General features: G+C 39.7%; 1 protein-coding gene across 17 annotated transcripts in view; it reads left to right on the top strand.

The window, feature by feature from the left end:
* ptprda (protein tyrosine phosphatase receptor type Da) overlaps positions 1 to 17501 on the top strand; it is a 256470-nt gene that overhangs the window by 219514 nt on the left and 19455 nt on the right. For 9 of the 17 annotated variants that reach the window (XM_084711929.1, XM_084711936.1, XM_084711932.1 and 6 more), the window contains 5 exons: positions 2523 to 2635; positions 6058 to 6099; positions 6693 to 6790; positions 10533 to 10656; positions 14529 to 14704. In XM_084711929.1, the coding sequence (XP_084568055.1) occupies positions 2523 to 2635; positions 6058 to 6099; positions 6693 to 6790; positions 10533 to 10656; positions 14529 to 14704 (553 nt within the window). The remainder of the gene's footprint in view (positions 1 to 2522; positions 2636 to 6057; positions 6100 to 6692; positions 6791 to 10532; positions 10657 to 14528; positions 14705 to 17501) is intronic. The other 8 variants (XM_084711944.1, XM_084711941.1, XM_084711943.1 and 5 more) reach the window with 1 other exon arrangement.

Genomic DNA, 17501 nt, shown 5'->3' with positions numbered 1-17501 from the left:
TTCATTCAATCAAATGTCCGGTCCTAAGCAGAAATTCACAGTAGTCCTGAAGAAGTAATTTTAGGGAAGGTAAGATTAGTAAGTGAAGAGTCAGCACAAGCTATAATCAGTAACAGAACCATTACTGAAGACAAAACATACATCAATAGCAGTGTAATGTAAGAGGTTTATGCATACAGCTTTATTCCCTATATTGTCCTTGGATTCCATTCATATCAAGTTTTGGTTTGGATAATACAAAAGGTGAATTGAAAGTGAACAAAGATCACGTGTGCGGGCGGGCTTCAGAGTTTCTATTTGTGGCAGGCAGTTTTACACATCAATTACCGGGCCAGTGTCACCGCCACGTTAGGGAACATTCCGTGCATAACCAGGAGATATTTCTCTTGTCGAGATCAATTTTTATGCGACAGAGCACTCCTCTTGTGCAAAACAAAGGGCAACAACCATGTTACGTTGAGCTGTGGGAAAGGACATGAGGATAATAATGTGCAGCCTCATCAGAGAGAAACATAAATCAGAGTAAATTGTACACCTACACACAGAATACAATTGAAGTCAAGTCATGTCTGCAACCCGACCAATAGATTCTAGTTGTTTTTCCAAATAAAATGGTAAAATACATTTGAATGCATGCTCCCACATGTTGTTTGTATTTATAAAACTGCATCCATAAATCCTGAATATGCATAAGGCTTGATTTTAATAAATGCAACAGTGGTAAGCTTATTTGCAAGAAAAGACAGACACAGCAATTAGGAGTCAAGAGATGACTTTTATGCTTGAACAAGAAGCAATCAGCTGAAACTGCTCGAAATAGCAAGAGATACAATGTACAAATCTTGGATGCACCTGGGAAACTGTAGTATTTGAAACAAAGAGCCCCAAGGCAGTATAATTGAGCATAATCTCTGAAGTGAAGCATCACTAATCTTGCACGTAAAGCAAAATTGAGATATGATTGGTATCGTTTGTCTCTTATGCAGTCAGACATTCGCTTATTCTGCAGGAAAGTTTCTGGAATTCTCCATCACATAAAGCCAAAGGTCTTACCACCTAATGTTGTGTCGATATTTCTTTTCTTGCTGACCAATGGAGCAGCAAACCAGACAGGTAAGAGTGAGAAAGAAGCAGAGAAAAACTAAATCCCTTTAAACCCTTTCTTCTCCCTACACTGCTATATCTAAACATATAGAAACTGGTCGCCCACTGGAGTTGATGTCGTATTTTCACATATAACATCAACTCCAGTGGGTGACCGACACTATGTGCTAATCAAAATAAGCCAGTTTAACATGTTACTCATTATTACACTAAAAAAATGTTGAGAAAACTCATAATTTTAATGCAACTGTTTTCACTAGACCAGTCAGTTTTAAATCACACTCTCAACAAAGTTTTTCCGACCATATTTCAACCTTTTGTAGAGGTATTTTTATTCTTTGGACAAACTTGAATCTTTGAGTTTTAGAAACCCCCAAAAATTTGTAGTTCAGTAATTGTTCACAGTGAGCTGTGAACCTGATTTGTCATTATTTGGGTGTGTGAAAATGAAATGATTGAAATTGAAAATGTAGAATTATTAACAATGATTAACTTTGACTTCAATGAGTTTATTCAACATTTTTTGAAACAGTTTTTTTTAAAACTCAGGAAGAAAACTAAATTATCTCAACAAGACATTATTAGTTGGTAAAACTTTTTTTAAAATTTAAGAGTTAAAGCTGGGTTTTCGTTTTTACAGTGTAGCACTGTACCATTTTTAATCTTTTTCTACTGATAAACTTTAAATTCAAGTCAAAATCTCCTCTTTATTACCTTTCCGTTATACCTGTTTTGTAAATACTAGTGGCCTCTTGCAAAACGTGATCCATGTCAGTGTCTAATGTTATACAAATCCTTATAAATGAAAAACGGCATCTATCACACAAACACTTAATTCATACAGTATCTTTTGTCAGAGGTGATAATGTTGTACACTAAAAATGTGTGGGAAAAAAAGAGATGAAACAACAAAGACTATACAAATCCGAATCAAATACCGAAAAAAATAAAAGGGAAGCAGAACAAATAACAAGAACACTCAGACATGATGCAATCCTGCACAATAGCCCTGTCGTAAATGGCATCTTTGTGTTCCTGTTGTTTTCTTCTTTGAATGCAATAAGAGGCCCATGTTACAATATAATGCAATCTAAACAGCACCCTTAACTACGGCTTCAAAATGACTATAGAGTTGAATTGACACCTTATATGACACTATCATTTAAAAGAGCACCACTAAAGGTAGTATTTAAAGGGCTATTGTATTGGCTTGCATTATACTGTGAAGTGTTGATGTTATTTAGCACACCCCCTGTAGCTTTATGCACTGGAAGAATGTAGTCCTGTCACCTCTATAATTACATATTTGCCTGCAGCATTTATCAGACCACAAAGCAGCCTTTGAGGTTGTACAGCAAGATTTTTCAGCGCCACAAAAATTAATGAAAAATAATTAAAATTTGCTGTTTGTTCTGCAGAAAAAGAGCAGAATCTGAAGCTAGGAAAGGCAGTCTCCCCAACAGCAAGGAAATGCCGCTGCATCATCCCACTGACCCCGTGGAGCTTCGACGTCTCAACTTCCAAACACCTGGTAGGTATTCCAAAGGAAGCCACTGGCATCTCTCTCCTTCACTGTGAATTTATAGCTGAATCTGCATTGTGAAAAGGGACACCAATGCTATTGACTGCTTGCTTAAAGTTCCCATGGAAAGGCTAGCAGAGTGCTTATTGCTTACATGTTTAGTAAAACAGGCAGCTATGGAGGGACTCGTTGACACTTTTTGGTGTTCACAGTAGCCACAAGTGCTGTGCGCTGTTGCCCCACCATGCAAGTAAAGCAGTCCATGGATGTAAGAAGGAGGGTGGTACTATTAGCTAACTTTTCCCGGACCAAGAGGACCCAGTGAACACAGCCAGACTAGAACCAAACCAGCCTCCAAGACCAACAAAGGCTCTCTCCATCAGGAGACTTTGTAAATGACCTTTTTACTGTATTCCCTGTTGCTTACGGAGGCTGTGTTTGTCCTTGTCACCGACCGTGTTCACTTCTTAGACCGATTCTATTGCCTGCTAATGGCATCTAACAGCTAACAGTCACAGTTAGCTACTTCAGCAACAAGTAAGCTACAGCTATCTAACCAGTAAGAAATTCTGCAATCAAATAATAACTTGAAGTTGAAGCTGAGCAGCCGGAGGACGTCAGAGGGAAAAACTGAACATATTTTATTTAGAAAATATGATCTAGTTTTACCCAACTCAGTGAATAAGTTATAAAGTTTTGCTTTTGTACAGTGAGGCCTGGTTCACTGGGTGCAAATTTAGTAACACCCTCAAGTGCAGGATGAGTCATCAGCAGTTTTTAATTGTTTTCCTTGAAGAAAGGAAGATAAACTGAAATACCAGTAACATATAACTGTTTTCATTGTTGGGCTATATATTGGCATATAGTTGATTTATGGCGCCATAAATATGGGATGAAAACACTTAAACATCAATTCTGACTTCATGGGAACTTTAATTCGCTTTATATCCTCCATCATTTGTTCATTTGCAACCACCACTGACAGTGAAACCTTATACCATCACGTCCCAAAAAGTCAATCATCATTGCAGGAAGATTGGCATTGAACAAGTGAGCAGTTTGCAGGTAGACAATGGACAGGTGCTCAGAGGAGGCACAGAGGGTCAAAACTGACAGTTCGCTCCCAAGAGACACTTCTCAGTGGAAAATGAAGAGGCAGAAATGCAAGCTTGACAGTTTCATGGCAGCTGTCGTCTTCCTCGGCACCTGCGTTATCCAGGTCATCAAGACTTGTCATGCTTACTCAGAATAGCACAGTCCTGCTTGGATGGTATCCTGCTGCTAGAAGTCACAGGATGCAGCGTTGTGTGGAAGGTGAGAGAAAACAGAAAGTGTGTGATGGCTCGGCGCTCCATTCTGTACGAGAGCCGACGGATGGTGACGAAAAAGTGGTGACAAGCTGTAAAAGCTGTTGTTTACTCGCTTTGACCTTTAGTGCTTTAGGTGAGCGGTGGTCAGTGGTCATGCTTTGACTTCAGTCATGTGGCCATTTCTCGCTTAGGGCAAACGATGGGCGTCACAGTCCATTTATCACCTGGAAAGGAGGTAGGCATCTTTGCCCCCGTCCTGACCAAGAGAGACGCACTTAACTGCCGTTTGAGTTCCTCTGGCACCGGCTGCTTTGGGACAGGTGTTAAGAGACTGCCAATAATGTTGTAATATCAAAGCCATATTTTTCAGGTCAGCTAGTGTGAAAGGAGGATGAATTATCCCTGCAGGCTCATTTTTGAAAAAGATTATGCATATTTATGAAAGCTCTTCAATGATGTTAGGACCATTACTGGCTGTTTCATCCTGGCAGAGGGGTATTTTTCCTTTTGGCTCAGAGTGATCTCAACCATCCTCCCACTATTTCACTCGCCTCTCAAGCCATCATTTCCACCCCACCCCTCCCCCAAACAGCCTTTCTGAGAGCTGGTATCTTGGCTCTCTCGCAGCTCAAAAAGGACCAAACATTTTTTTTCCCACCATGTGACCACTTTCTCTCAAGTCCTGAAGCGGTTCTGCATTAGACCACCTCTCTTCCCCTACTCTCTCTCTACCCTTTCTTTCACCTCTTTACCCCTCAATGGACATTTTCATCTTAAGGATGCTTGATGTTTGAGCGACGGCATGTTGGAAATGGTACTTTCATTGTCCCCCAGTGGTGGAAATGGATTTTGAGTAGCGGGTCTGCAATAGAAACACCCTTTGCCGTCTTTCAGAGAGACGTGAGAGTGGGTGGGAAAACGAGGCTCAGCTTCCATTAGCTAATGCCCACTTGTGGCAGCAACCAAACTGAAACATCACCTCAATATTGGAGAGAGAGAGGAGAAAGAGAGACCCAACTGGTGTGTCCAAATGGCACCTGAATTCTTAAGTTACAGACCTTCTGGACTGCGACAGCATGTACTACCCCAATTCCAAAAAGACTTATGACGTTGTATAAAACAGAAGTAAAAACAGTGCAATGACTTGCAAAAACTTTTCAATTAATTACAGTACAAAGATATTTAATGTTTAAAGTCATTCTGAATTTGATTTTTGATTGATATACTACGTCAGGTGCTCAACAGTCCGGAGTCTTTGTTGTCGTATTTTTTGCTTCATAATGCACCACACATTTTCAATGGGAGACAGGCCTGGACTGCAGACAGGCCAGTCTAGTACCCAAACTCTAGAACCCACATTGCTATAACACTTGCAGAATGTGTCTTGGCATGTAGTGTCCATCATAGAGTTATGTAGGTTTTTAACGCAGTGCCATTTGAGTGGTCACAGGTCCCAGGCGTTCAGTGTTGGTTGATATTAAAGATTGTAGATGGTGAAATCCCTAAATTCCTGCAGTTTTGTGTTGAGAAGTGTTGTTTTTAAACTGTTGGACTATTTGCCTGTGCAGTTTTACACAAAGTGGTGAACCTCTCCCCATCCATGCTTGTGAATTGGTGTTGCACAAAAAGGTGTCTCCTTAAGCTACACTTTTGATCGTTCTCTACGTACACGCTCTTAAATATCCAAATGACACCTATACTTAAACTACCACCCGTACTCGACAATGTGAATTCTATATTGTCAAAGTCAAGTGAACTTAACTGCAGGCCAGAACTTTATGCTGCAGACCATGCAAGTACTATATTACCATGTCAGCAACCTCAGGTTAAAATGAATGTCAAATAATATCCCATGGTCGCTCGACTTTAGTTTGTGCTGCTACGATTTTTAATGCTTGTATGCTTTCTTATTTCTATGACATAAGCATGGTGGCATAGCCAAGCTTCTAGCATGTTGATTTTGTATGTTACTAATGAATGTCCCATTCAGAGTACACATAATTCATTCAACTACTACTCGTCACGTTTCAATTTCTACCTTCTGTTTGTGAAGAAAATAGTCATCACATTGCTATAACATCTGCAATATATTTAATTACAACACCGCCGTTTCCTCCACAGGTTCAGGTGCGTCCAGTCACCCCAGTAACCTCCATTTGTCAAGTTAGTTGTTCTCGATTATGCATTTGACATGGTTTTGATTTTTTTTTTAAACCTTTAATTCCCTTCTTTTCCTTTTTTTCTGCTTAGTCTTGTATTCCCATCCCCATCTAATCCATCTGGTGTTAATGCTATGTCATCACAGGGGGCGGAGTTTGAAATGACAGCCTGAAACCATGTCATCACTCAAAGCAGACGTCAACATCTGGCCTAACATTTTGAATGTTTTTCTTTTTTCTTTTTGTTGTTTGTTTTTTTGGGGGGGGGGGGGGGGGTTGTTCGTTTGTGTCTGTGTCTTACTCTCATGCTAACTACCCACGGCAGCTTTCTGTGTGAATAACGTTCTTCTCTCTCAATAGGGAGAGTCCCAGTGGGGGCAAGTTTGCTCGATGACTTCTCATTGGCTTCTGTGTCCATATTCTCTCTTATGAGCATGGCCACTGCTTTGAGTGAACAAACTAGCCTAACAAGATCCACTCTTCCATTCCCCCTGTTAAACACACATGCTGCTTATCTAATGATTCACTGTTGGCTTGTGCTTGGGTGATTCCCTCTTACAAGACCGGTGACTGACCTTCAGTCCATCTGTTTGACAGGTATGGCCAGCCACCCTCCAATCCCAATCATGGACCTGGCAGATCATCTGGAGCGCCTGAAAGCCAACGATAACCTCAAGTTTTCACAGGAATATGAGGTAACTGTCAGAAAATCCCACCGTTGATTAAGCTTGATACTAAGTGGAACCTAAGTCAACTTTCTCCTTTCCCATCTCCTGTACTTAGATATGCTAAATGTTTGGGTCGCTTATTTCAAATAGAAAACCAAATTTTGAAGATCTCCCCTTCCAAGGAAGCCACAAAACTGACACAAAACACAAAAGGTTGTATGTAGAACCAGTGTTTGTTTTGTCCATTCTTGGCTACTGCAGAAACATGGCGGCCTCCACGTGGATTTTTCACATAAATTAGCTTAGCACATAGCATATCTAAGTACAGGAAACAAGAAAAGGAGAAAGCTGATGAGATTAAACATCAAAGCAAGATTTTTGTGGCATAAAGACAGCAATATAGCATAATGTCCAGTGCTATGGAAACATGCACCAGGTGCTTGCATGATCTGTGTTCAAATTACTGACACTATGTAAGTGTGGTGGGCAAAACCCACAGACTTGCATTTAATGATATTTTCTTGGAAGCCTTAATCCTGTCATTGCATACCCATGCCAACCACACAGCGGCTCAAATATCACAACAACGTGTCAACTGGCTTTGGTGGATGACAGCCAAATAGGGGCAGAGGGTAGGAATCAGACTAACTCAGAGATCTAAAGTCAGTTGGTAGACGTTTTTCAAGGCAGGCATTTTGACGCGCCATAGCAGGAACCACACAGGTGTAGCTGAAAACATTAATAATGGCTGCAGTTCCATTTCCACTGCTGGCTCAATGACATGACTTACTGTGGCACAAGTCAAAAACGCCTGCTGTGAAAATGGCTTATATGACTAAACTGAGTGAAAATGGCAGTGCGGCGGCCACAACATACCAAAAAAAACCTGCACAGAGAAAATCACCTGTGTAATCAGTGTTTATTAGTCAATACTGTGATTGTGTTGGATATATGATGAGGTAGATGGTGAAACTGCTCTGTTTCTTAAAAGGGAGTTTTTCCCTTATGTCTGCTGTGAAGTGCTTGCTCAGGTTTCTGTAAAATAATATTACAAAGACTATGAAACAAAGAAGTCTGACTATGAAAAGTGTCATTAGATTACATAGTGTTTATCAATCAATATGATGTGATTATAGCAGATATCTGTGCAGTGATGAGTGGTACAACACTACGGTTTCTGCCTGTTAAAAAAGAGTATTTCCTCACCACTGTTGCCAAGTGCTTGCTCATGGTGACAATTGCTGGGTCTCTGTAAATAATATTAAAAAGACTGCATTGTGACCGTGCTCTATTTGAAAATTGCCCTGAGATAACTTCTAAAAGGATTTGATGGCATATAAGTAAAATTGACTTGACTACAGCAAATGAAATCCAACCGTTAAGATGTCATTTTCACCATATGAAATCATATAACAAGCCAATTAAAATAATAGGACTGAAATTTGGAGGTGCTGCTATCAGCCCCTAGAGGCATCACTCCACCTCGCAATATGAATGTGTTGGAAGGAGCTCACAACATGTTTTACTGCTTTGTTGATGGGAGTGACTAATGCACTACCAGACTGGAGATTTCAAAGGCTACAGTTTACTGACGCTTGTCCAACCAGTTAGTCATATCTTCTCTTTAGCGGAGGGCTCACTCTGGAATGTATAGCCACTATCAGAATAAAAACATATTCTGGAACAAAGGTGTATTTATCATGTGATAAGACATTTAAATGTAAAAATCCTTAAAGTTTAAGTGCCCTCCCTGTGGGCTGTAGTCCGACAGTGCAAATGTTTCCTTTATGTTAGCTTTGAATTGTAGATGAATTTATGCCCCTGGAGCCTGAAAAACTATGCGAGCAAGAGGTCCTTTCAGGGGCATTGTGTGAGATGGGAACGGTCACCCTTTCTCTGCCCATTCTCTCTCTGCGGGTCCTGCAACGGCTCCAAAATCTATGAGGTCACCATATGGGCGGCTGCCAAGCTGCCCAATCATTACTGCAGCTTAAGTACATTGAATTCCAATTTCATAGTGCTTATTCGAGAGCAGTGGAAAGCAATTTTGTGAGCACAATGAAATAAAGATTTTTATTATGAGCAATGTTGCAGCCCACTGTTTCAACATATTTTGATAAAATATCAGGCTTAGCCAGTGGTTTGTGCCCCCACATACTGCTGCTTTAGGTGATTTCTGCAGATAAAGATCTCAGTGCTAAAATGCATTATTGCATTCACATCGAGCTCCTCTTAAATACCTCTTAATGTATTTCCCTTCATGGTCATAGTAGTATTATAAAGTTTGCCATCATTAAACTCATCTAATAATGAATAATAAAGCTAATTTTTATGTGTTTATTGCGCCTATAAATTACCCTAAAGAACTCATAAAGGTATGATCGTATTCAGAACTGTCTGGATTATAAGCAAGGTCAGTGTGTCTGCTGCAACGTGTCCTATTGCACTTCTGCAATTCAGTTGAGATTAACTCATAAAAGTAGTCTTTAGTCATTAAAAGCACAAGCACAATATTTTCCCTGTAATGTGAAACGGAATGCTATCTTTCATGTCTTTGTATTTTCCCTCTGTGATATTATATTTTATAGTTCATTTATCGCTGATGAGGGAGCATTATCAATCTCTCTGCTTTACAAAGCTGAAATAGGGCTTGGATAGCAAATTCTGTTGAACTAGTCTCAAGTGTGGTATTCTAGTCTGTGCGGTAAAGTCCTAAAAATCAAATGAGGGGAGCCGATGGAACACAAGCTTCTCCTCTGTGACCAATTCAGCGTGAATATTTTTGTAAATCTAATCATTTATATGTAGCGGTTATTTTATGGCAAGGACAGCACACAGTTCACATAGTTCTTATAAGTGAAGTAGCCACTTTTTTTTTTTATCTAAGTGCTCTCTTCCACTTTTAATTTAAGATTTGCAGACCACAAGTGTCAACTTAAGACTCCAGTGTCTGTTGACACCCCATTTTCTACAAGACACTGAGAGGAGGGAGCAGATTAAATTAAGAGAAGAATAAAAGTCTGGGTTGGACTATTCATCAAGTAAATCAGCTTTCAGTCAGAGAACAATGATTTCCTTTAGTCTCAACAACCTCAAGTACTTTTATATCAAGAACAAGACATATTTCATGGTCACGACTTAATTTAAGAGCCTCCACCTTTTTGTGTGAAGACAGCAGACACTCCCTAGTTATTTTAGTATTCGGGCACATGCAAGATGCAGCCTTAAGAGAGTTTCTTGCATGCTGAAGGGCGAGAGATGAAGCAATGTCTTAAAGCCTTTTTTCATCACTGTTTTGTACACATGAGGAGGCCTAACAGCAGCTCTACAAATCAATATTATGCATGACATTAACATAAAATAGATTGTGTTTTTAGCCAAATGTACCATCACACTGATGGTACTTTTGCAAAAATAGACTGTGGGACAGAAAGGACACATCAGAGCATTCACTTTTATAAATGGTCTTCCTCATGGCATTGATAAACAGTGGCTTGGCCTGAAGACACAAAGCGAAGTGCGGCCTTGAGTTTCATGTGCACTCTTAAAGAGATTTAAACATAAGTAAACTACAGTAGATCAGAATTTCATTTACAGTTGCCCTGTGGTGAAAGGCATATTTCAGTAAGCTTTCTGACATGGATCTTCCACGAATGCCTCATGGGCAATTACCATTGAGTTGAATTCAATCTTAGCAATGAACTACTGTTAAATGTTCTTATAGTGCAGCATATTCCACTGTAACAACAAGTCCTCTTCTACTTCACAGTCCATCGACCCTGGTCAGCAGTTCACATGGGAGCACTCTAACCTGGAGGTCAACAAACCAAAGAACAGATATGCCAACGTGATTGCCTACGACCATTCGAGAGTCTTGCTCTCTGCTATTGACGGTATGCCGCCCACCAACATCTTCCCTCCCAGCTGTTGTATCGATTCCAAAGACAGCCTGTGCAACTGTATCTTTTAGACCCCAGGAGCGCAACCACACTGTACTTTTACAAGATTTTCCTACACAAGCATGTCAGACTACTTATTTTCTTTCATGCCTCAGGTCCTTGCAAAAAAAAAAAGAGGTTGGTTTAGAAAAAAAGCAGTATAATACCCGTATAATGCTGAGGCAAGCATTCAAATCAGATTAAACAACAATCTATAGTGAGACATGCAAGCAAGTTTTGCCAGCATGTATAGCAGTGTTTCCATTAGGAACTTTACCCAGGTAGTAGGAACCCTTGGAGGAACTCAGCTGGTTTCCAATAGAGGGACCAGGGTCTAAATTAAGTTCCAGGGACATTTTCAAAAAGTCCCTGCTTGGAGGGATAGTACTTTCCAAAAGCACAGGAACTTTTGGGGTGGGACTTGCAGGGCTGAACATTTCTGATTGGTTGAGAACTCGCAATATCAGCATCTGCATGGTGTCACAGGAGAATGCATCTGACACATGGACCACTGACAATCATGGCTGTATAGTCACACACAAAAATGATGTGTAAAAACAGCTGAAGGAACAATTTTGGTTCCTTAAGGATGCTCAATGTTGCGCTCCTAGGGTCTAAAAGATACAGTTGCCAGTTTGCTACCTGGTTCAATCGCTAATAGCTCTATATGGACAGGACTCCTTCAAGATGTGGTTCTCTGAACTACCAGGGCCAAACCTTACAGCTGTTCAGAATTTCACTTGAGCCCGTCACAGACCTGACTTGAACAAGTCCAGCAAGAGTATCTGGCCCATTAAAGATGTGTGTTGCACTGTACAGTACGGCTTCTAAGGACTGAAAGACCATTTTGAAATGGCTAGTTAAGTGCTGGCGCCTTCACCAGTTTATTGGATTAAACACAATTGCACATACACACGCAGCTATTAATTAACCATTTCCATTGAGCTGCTCCCATGGAGGGCGAAGAAGGAAAATAAACAAAGTAATAAATGGCTAATGTGACAAAAACAGATAGATAAAGACTTGGAGAGCCCTTTTTTGCAGCCTCTCTGAAACAACACACAGCTTGAGTGTTGATGGAACTCCATTAGCTAGGCATATAAACACATCTGCACAACCACATTGAAGCCTTTGTGCTATAGCAGGCGAGTACTTCTCAGCCAGGGGGACATGAGGGACTTCCTCTTTTCCTTCTAAAGCTTAAACAAAGCCTTTTGGCAAGCAATGCGTCTATTGTTTACTCTGATTGAGTTCTTTGAATAAAAAGGGATTTGGGATTTGACATCAGAATTTGAAGACAGCTACAGTACTTTCAGAATTTATTGATGTGGGGATGGATCAGCAGAATCTCCAGAATACAGGCGCTCTGAAGCTCGAGTACAATCAACTTTTAATTGTCGTGACATCACTGAAGTTGCTCCACTTTTGACGACTGACGAGGCACCTCTTGCCAAGTTGCCTGAACATATAAGACAAGCGCTTAGCAGGATTAAACTAGTGTCTAAAGTTAATCCCTAAAACTTTGTTGACCCTTTATTAGCCAAAATTGTATAGTTTATAATTGCATAAGTATGAATTTTTTTTTAGCATGATCCCTGCAAATTACACCAATTCCTTGTCTTTTTTTTGGAACACTGAAGTTATGCAAGAGCTCACTGTTTTTTCCATTGTTCTATATTTAGTGTAGAAGCTGTCACAGGCCTGATCTTCTTCAAGGAAAAGAACTATACTTCTACAAAGAGGCCATGTATTAAGAAAAACGTTCGCACTTTATGTTACAGTACACTAATGACTCTGTATCCAATTAGACAAAAACATAAATAATATGACTAGACAGCATTAGACCCATATGAGACTTTATTTGAGGGTATTATGGACAAATTGCTAAACTAAACTGTAGTATTTTCAACTGTTAGATCCTCTTTAGACTTTATTAGAAGGTAACCAAGAGCAGTGCCTCGTTATTTGATCAAATTAAATTTTCTGCCTGCAGTATCAGTTAGTTTATACAGTCATGCATAGACAAAATATTTCTCTACTTCTATAATTTTGGCCTTTACTGGGTTGATCCGGTTCACATATCATTTTTAAAAAGAGATATGTGATTTCAATTTTGTTTACATTACAGTTCTTTTAAGGGTCTAATATATATCATATTTCTATTTTTTGTCTAATTCGAGATAAAGTATGGCTTGTTACATCTTAGGGTACTGTAAAATTAAGAGCGACCAGAAAATTTAATCAAAATCAAATGTGACAACTTCTACTCTGTAGTAAGATGTTGGATGCAAATGCACAATGTCTTTACACGAGCATACGACCACTACGACTAAGAATCATCTTATCATCATGACTATGTTCCACCCTAAAATCTTTCTGTGTTTCCTTTGAGATTCCTTTCCTTTTCTGTGAGGAGCACCGAATTTCACCGTAGCAATGTTTATTTCTCAATAAGCATGTTGACAGAGAAAATGGTCGAGTTTACACAAATCCTGAGTGACAGAAAGCATAAAGGCAAAACCCATTTGCAAATGTGCATTAAACAACACTTGCCTCATTCTCATTAAACCACAGTAATGTCTCTTTTTGCTTTTTGCTTTTCAATTCGAAAACACACTGGGCTTAATTGTATTTATCCCTTGTCCATCACCGAAAATGTACAGCCGCCTGGCTGTGTGGACAACTTCAACAGCAAAAGAGAGGGGCGGGGGGACAGCTGAGAAAAAAAAATAATGTGGGTTGGTTTTTGAATGTGTTCATATTCCATTTTCCTTCCTTTTTTCTGTTGAATAAGTTACCTGGGAGTAAAAGGGAGTCTGGGGGAAAGGGGGGGGGGGGAGCAGTTGGAGTGAGGGGATTCTCTGATACGTGGCGTCCATGCAGATGAGACTTATCTTGGTCGACCATGTGTGCACGAAGCCCCTAAACTGCCAGTCCTAAAGCATTGACTAGCTGTCAGCTCTGTCTCTTTCGCCTGGATTTCGAAAAGGCTGCTGTGCCTTTCATTTAATATAAGCAAAGGGAAGAAGGAGTGAGGAGGGGAGGGGGGAAATTGTTTTGCTAGTTTTTTGTTGGTTTGTTTTTCTCCGTGTGAGGTGATAGACTTTTGCAGACCGAGCTTTATCTGTAAGTCAGCTGCAGATATGGAAGAGGGACACAAAAACTGTGGATTTAAATGTGCTGTTGATAGCAAATACAAATCCTTATGTGCCGTATCAGTGGTTGCAAATGTGACCGTTTTATGCTATTTTTCGACTTAATACTCAGAGACAGACACGGACGATAGCCTAACACAGTGTCCCCTTATATGCGGGAGAATCTGACGTTATCTCAAATAACTGTTTGGAAAATCAAGACTTAGAGCTACTTAGGAAGCAACGAATATCACTATTTTTGTGCCATTTATTGTCCACACTGTGTTGGTCTCTCATCTTCCTCTGCTATACATTAATGCCTCTTATAAAGCGATCCTCATCAGGGATGCACTGACTTATGAGCAGAACATTGCTATCGGCAAGATATTGCAATCGGCAGGTTGGTTATTTGCGGTGAGACTCGGACAGCAGCAGCTAGCAAACTCAGCTGCTGTTTCAGAGAAGAAAACACTGGCTGGACTCAACTCTGTTGTGACCTCAGAGGGCAATGGGTGCTGTGTTTTTATATATGAATATTTATCTGCCTCCCAGGCACAAAATAAGGAATAAATAACACCCAAATTGTTACTGTATGAGCCCAGAATTTCATCAAGGCTTCCTAATTCTTAAGTAACTTTTTTTCCATATCAACTCCAGCTTGACAACTAAAGTCACCCCTCATCTTCTTTTTAGGTATCCCTGGAAGTGACTACATCAACGCCAACTACATAGATGGCTATAGGAAGCAGAATGCCTACATCGCCACCCAAGGGTCTCTGCCAGAGACATTTGGTGAATTCTGGAGGATGATCTGGGAGCAGAGGAGCGCCATCATCGTCATGATGACCAAACTGGAGGAGAGGTCCAGGGTAAGACTCAGAAATACAGATACAGCTGTACATTCTGGAGCGCTCTCTGTCTCACTAATGAGTTGTAGTCAAAACAGATGTGTGGGTTTGACTCAGAAATTTGATGACTTTAGACTTGACAAGCTAGACTTAGACTTAATACTACTTGATACCCTCTCACTAGCCCAAAGTTTAAAAAGTAAGTAAAAGTAAAAATTGAGCCACCAATTGATTCATTTTCTGAATGAACTAACATTTGCCTTAATCATTCCCAGTAAATCAGCCTGTAATTTCCAACAATGCCCAGATCCACTTTTTATTAACCAATCTGACAGCAGCCAATCAAGTTGCAGGAGGGAACCATGAAGAAGCAACTGAACACCAGCTGGAAAATTTGATACCAAAGATACTTTTGTTAGCATACAAAAACTGCAAGGTGATCAACAAAAAACAAATTATAATATGCAAATCTTTTGGGTTGAGAAACAACTTTCAGCCTTGTTCAACATTTGAAGTTGAAGCACAGTAAGCTGAGGCAAACCTGACTAATGCTTAGCTAACGTCAGCCTAACATCTAAGCCTAAGGAACTTTGTAAATCAAATGTAGCTCGAAACTCACTGTTACATTATGACTTGTTAGAGAATCAAAACTCGGGACTTCTCATTCTTGACTTGGGACTTAACCTGGGACTGGCCAGTCTTTACTCGGGACTTGATGCTGCATTTGACTGGAAAGACTTGAGACTTGGACTTACTTGTGACTTGCAAAACAATCACTTGGTCCGATTCATAAAAAATGACAAGATTAAACCCATAAGTATATGAAAAAAGAAAGTTTTCTGATGGACAAATATATGTGTATATATATATATATATATATATATATATATATATATATATATATATATATATATATATATATATATATATATATATATATATATATATATATATATATATAACAGTCTGAGCAACAAAATCTGAAAACTGCAATTCTGAAAGCCAATGACATTTTTTCCATTCTTCATTTAACATCCTTGTCCTACATATCTCCATTTTTGTGACTCTGTTTAATTTGTACAGTAGGTTTGTACTCTGGCCCTCCTTATTTATTCTCCTGCAGAAGCCAGGTTGCATTCTGTCAACAGCTGATATCCTCAATCCTCCCTTTACGACTACACATTCTGTGGTTGTTTAGTCCTGACTGATTAGTGGCGTGGCTCAGTTCATTAGCTGAGCACTGCTGAAGGCACTGGATTACAATCAGTGATAAAACACTCAGAGACTGAAGAAAGCTTCGGTGCCAAGCTGTATGCACTCCCTACTACTTTAAGGTTGACGTGGTCAAAAGGCACTTTCTCTTTCTCTCTTGCACATCTCGCAGTGTTTGACCGAGCACATGAAAGCTCGCACGGACTCCATAAGCTACTGACCTTCACACTTCTGTGCCTTTTCTAAGAGTCTGGCATAGTGTTAACAGGGGTGCTGACTCAATCCAGAGAGCAGTTTTCGCTCAATATCTGTACGATCTGCAAAGCAAATGCATTCCCGTCGCTGCTTTTCAACATTGTAGATACTGTAAAATGCACAATTCTTCAATTAAGTTTGGTCCATGTCGTCAGACATCCATGTCACTCTATAGAGGCTTTGTGACGCGACTGTAAGAGCGCTTCTTGTCTCTGCAGACATCCCTCACCCTGATCCTGCTATACCATTATGCTGTTTGACATTTGTAGTACATAATGTGTTTTTGTTGCTGCCAACAGCTCCTGACTTTCATATTAATCAGTCATATCATTCGCAGGAAAGCACTCAAGCTGTCTTTCTATGTTTTGCATATATAAACCTCGAATATTTGCAAGTGAACTCTATGAATCATTTCATTTCTCCTGGTGTCACAGTCGATTCATTACGTCTAGTGTCAATGCTATAACAGCTGCTTAGGAAATTAAATTAGTGGATGGTGCACTTGTTAGATGTTTGAATATTCCAGTGCAACAACTGTTATCCAATTGTTATCAGAGGTGGCAGGAGTGCATGTGTCAACATAAGTATAGATACTAACAAAAGGCTAAAATTAAAACTACGGATTTTACTTCTTTACTCTAGTGGAAGTCAAAGAGTACAGGCTCTAATATGTACTCAAAGTTTATGTGCAAACCAAACTGAACCTCAATGTTTTTCCACGGTCAAATCTCCCACGGTCAAATCTCCCTCTCTGTCTTTTTCATCTTGTTATGTCTTCTATTCTGTTTTTTGTGTTGTTACATCTGTTACTGTACTGAAGTAGAGTAACGAAGTATTTGTACTTTGCATCTCTGGTTGTTCTACTTTAACAGTCACACAGCATCAGGACTTGTTGACAACACTTTGACATTTTGACAGTGTTGAATGTTCTGCTAAAACCACGTTACTTCTAATGGACAATATGAAGAAAAACAATTGAAATGAGACCCAGTTATTTCCTCTCCAACACCAATAGTCCTTCCACTTGTCAGCTAAGCAGTAATGCTATAATGGAACAGTGTTTTATTGGCCGTTAACTGGGAAACAAAGCTGAGCACTCGAATAGCAATAAAGCTGAGCCAGTAATATGATTGAAAACTGTGGTTACCTTTGTAATTATAGACTATGTCAGGACAATTAATAGCACCATCGGCTCTATACAAATATCTCAGGCCATTTCATTGATTATGAAATCAAACTTCGTCAGCAGGAATGAGGGGAATCTGGTTATTTACTTTACCGTTATTTGACTTTGTACTACAGGGCAGAAAATGTTCATAGAAACCTTGTCTAATGATATTTCTCTCTTCCG

Source organism: Lutjanus erythropterus, chromosome 23, assembly GCF_056507025.1.
Source record: "Lutjanus erythropterus isolate fLutEry1 chromosome 23, fLutEry1.hap2, whole genome shotgun sequence".
NCBI classification, from domain to species: Eukaryota; Metazoa; Chordata; class Actinopteri; order Lutjaniformes; family Lutjanidae; genus Lutjanus; species Lutjanus erythropterus.
This window is presented reverse-complemented; position numbering and strand designations above follow the sequence as displayed.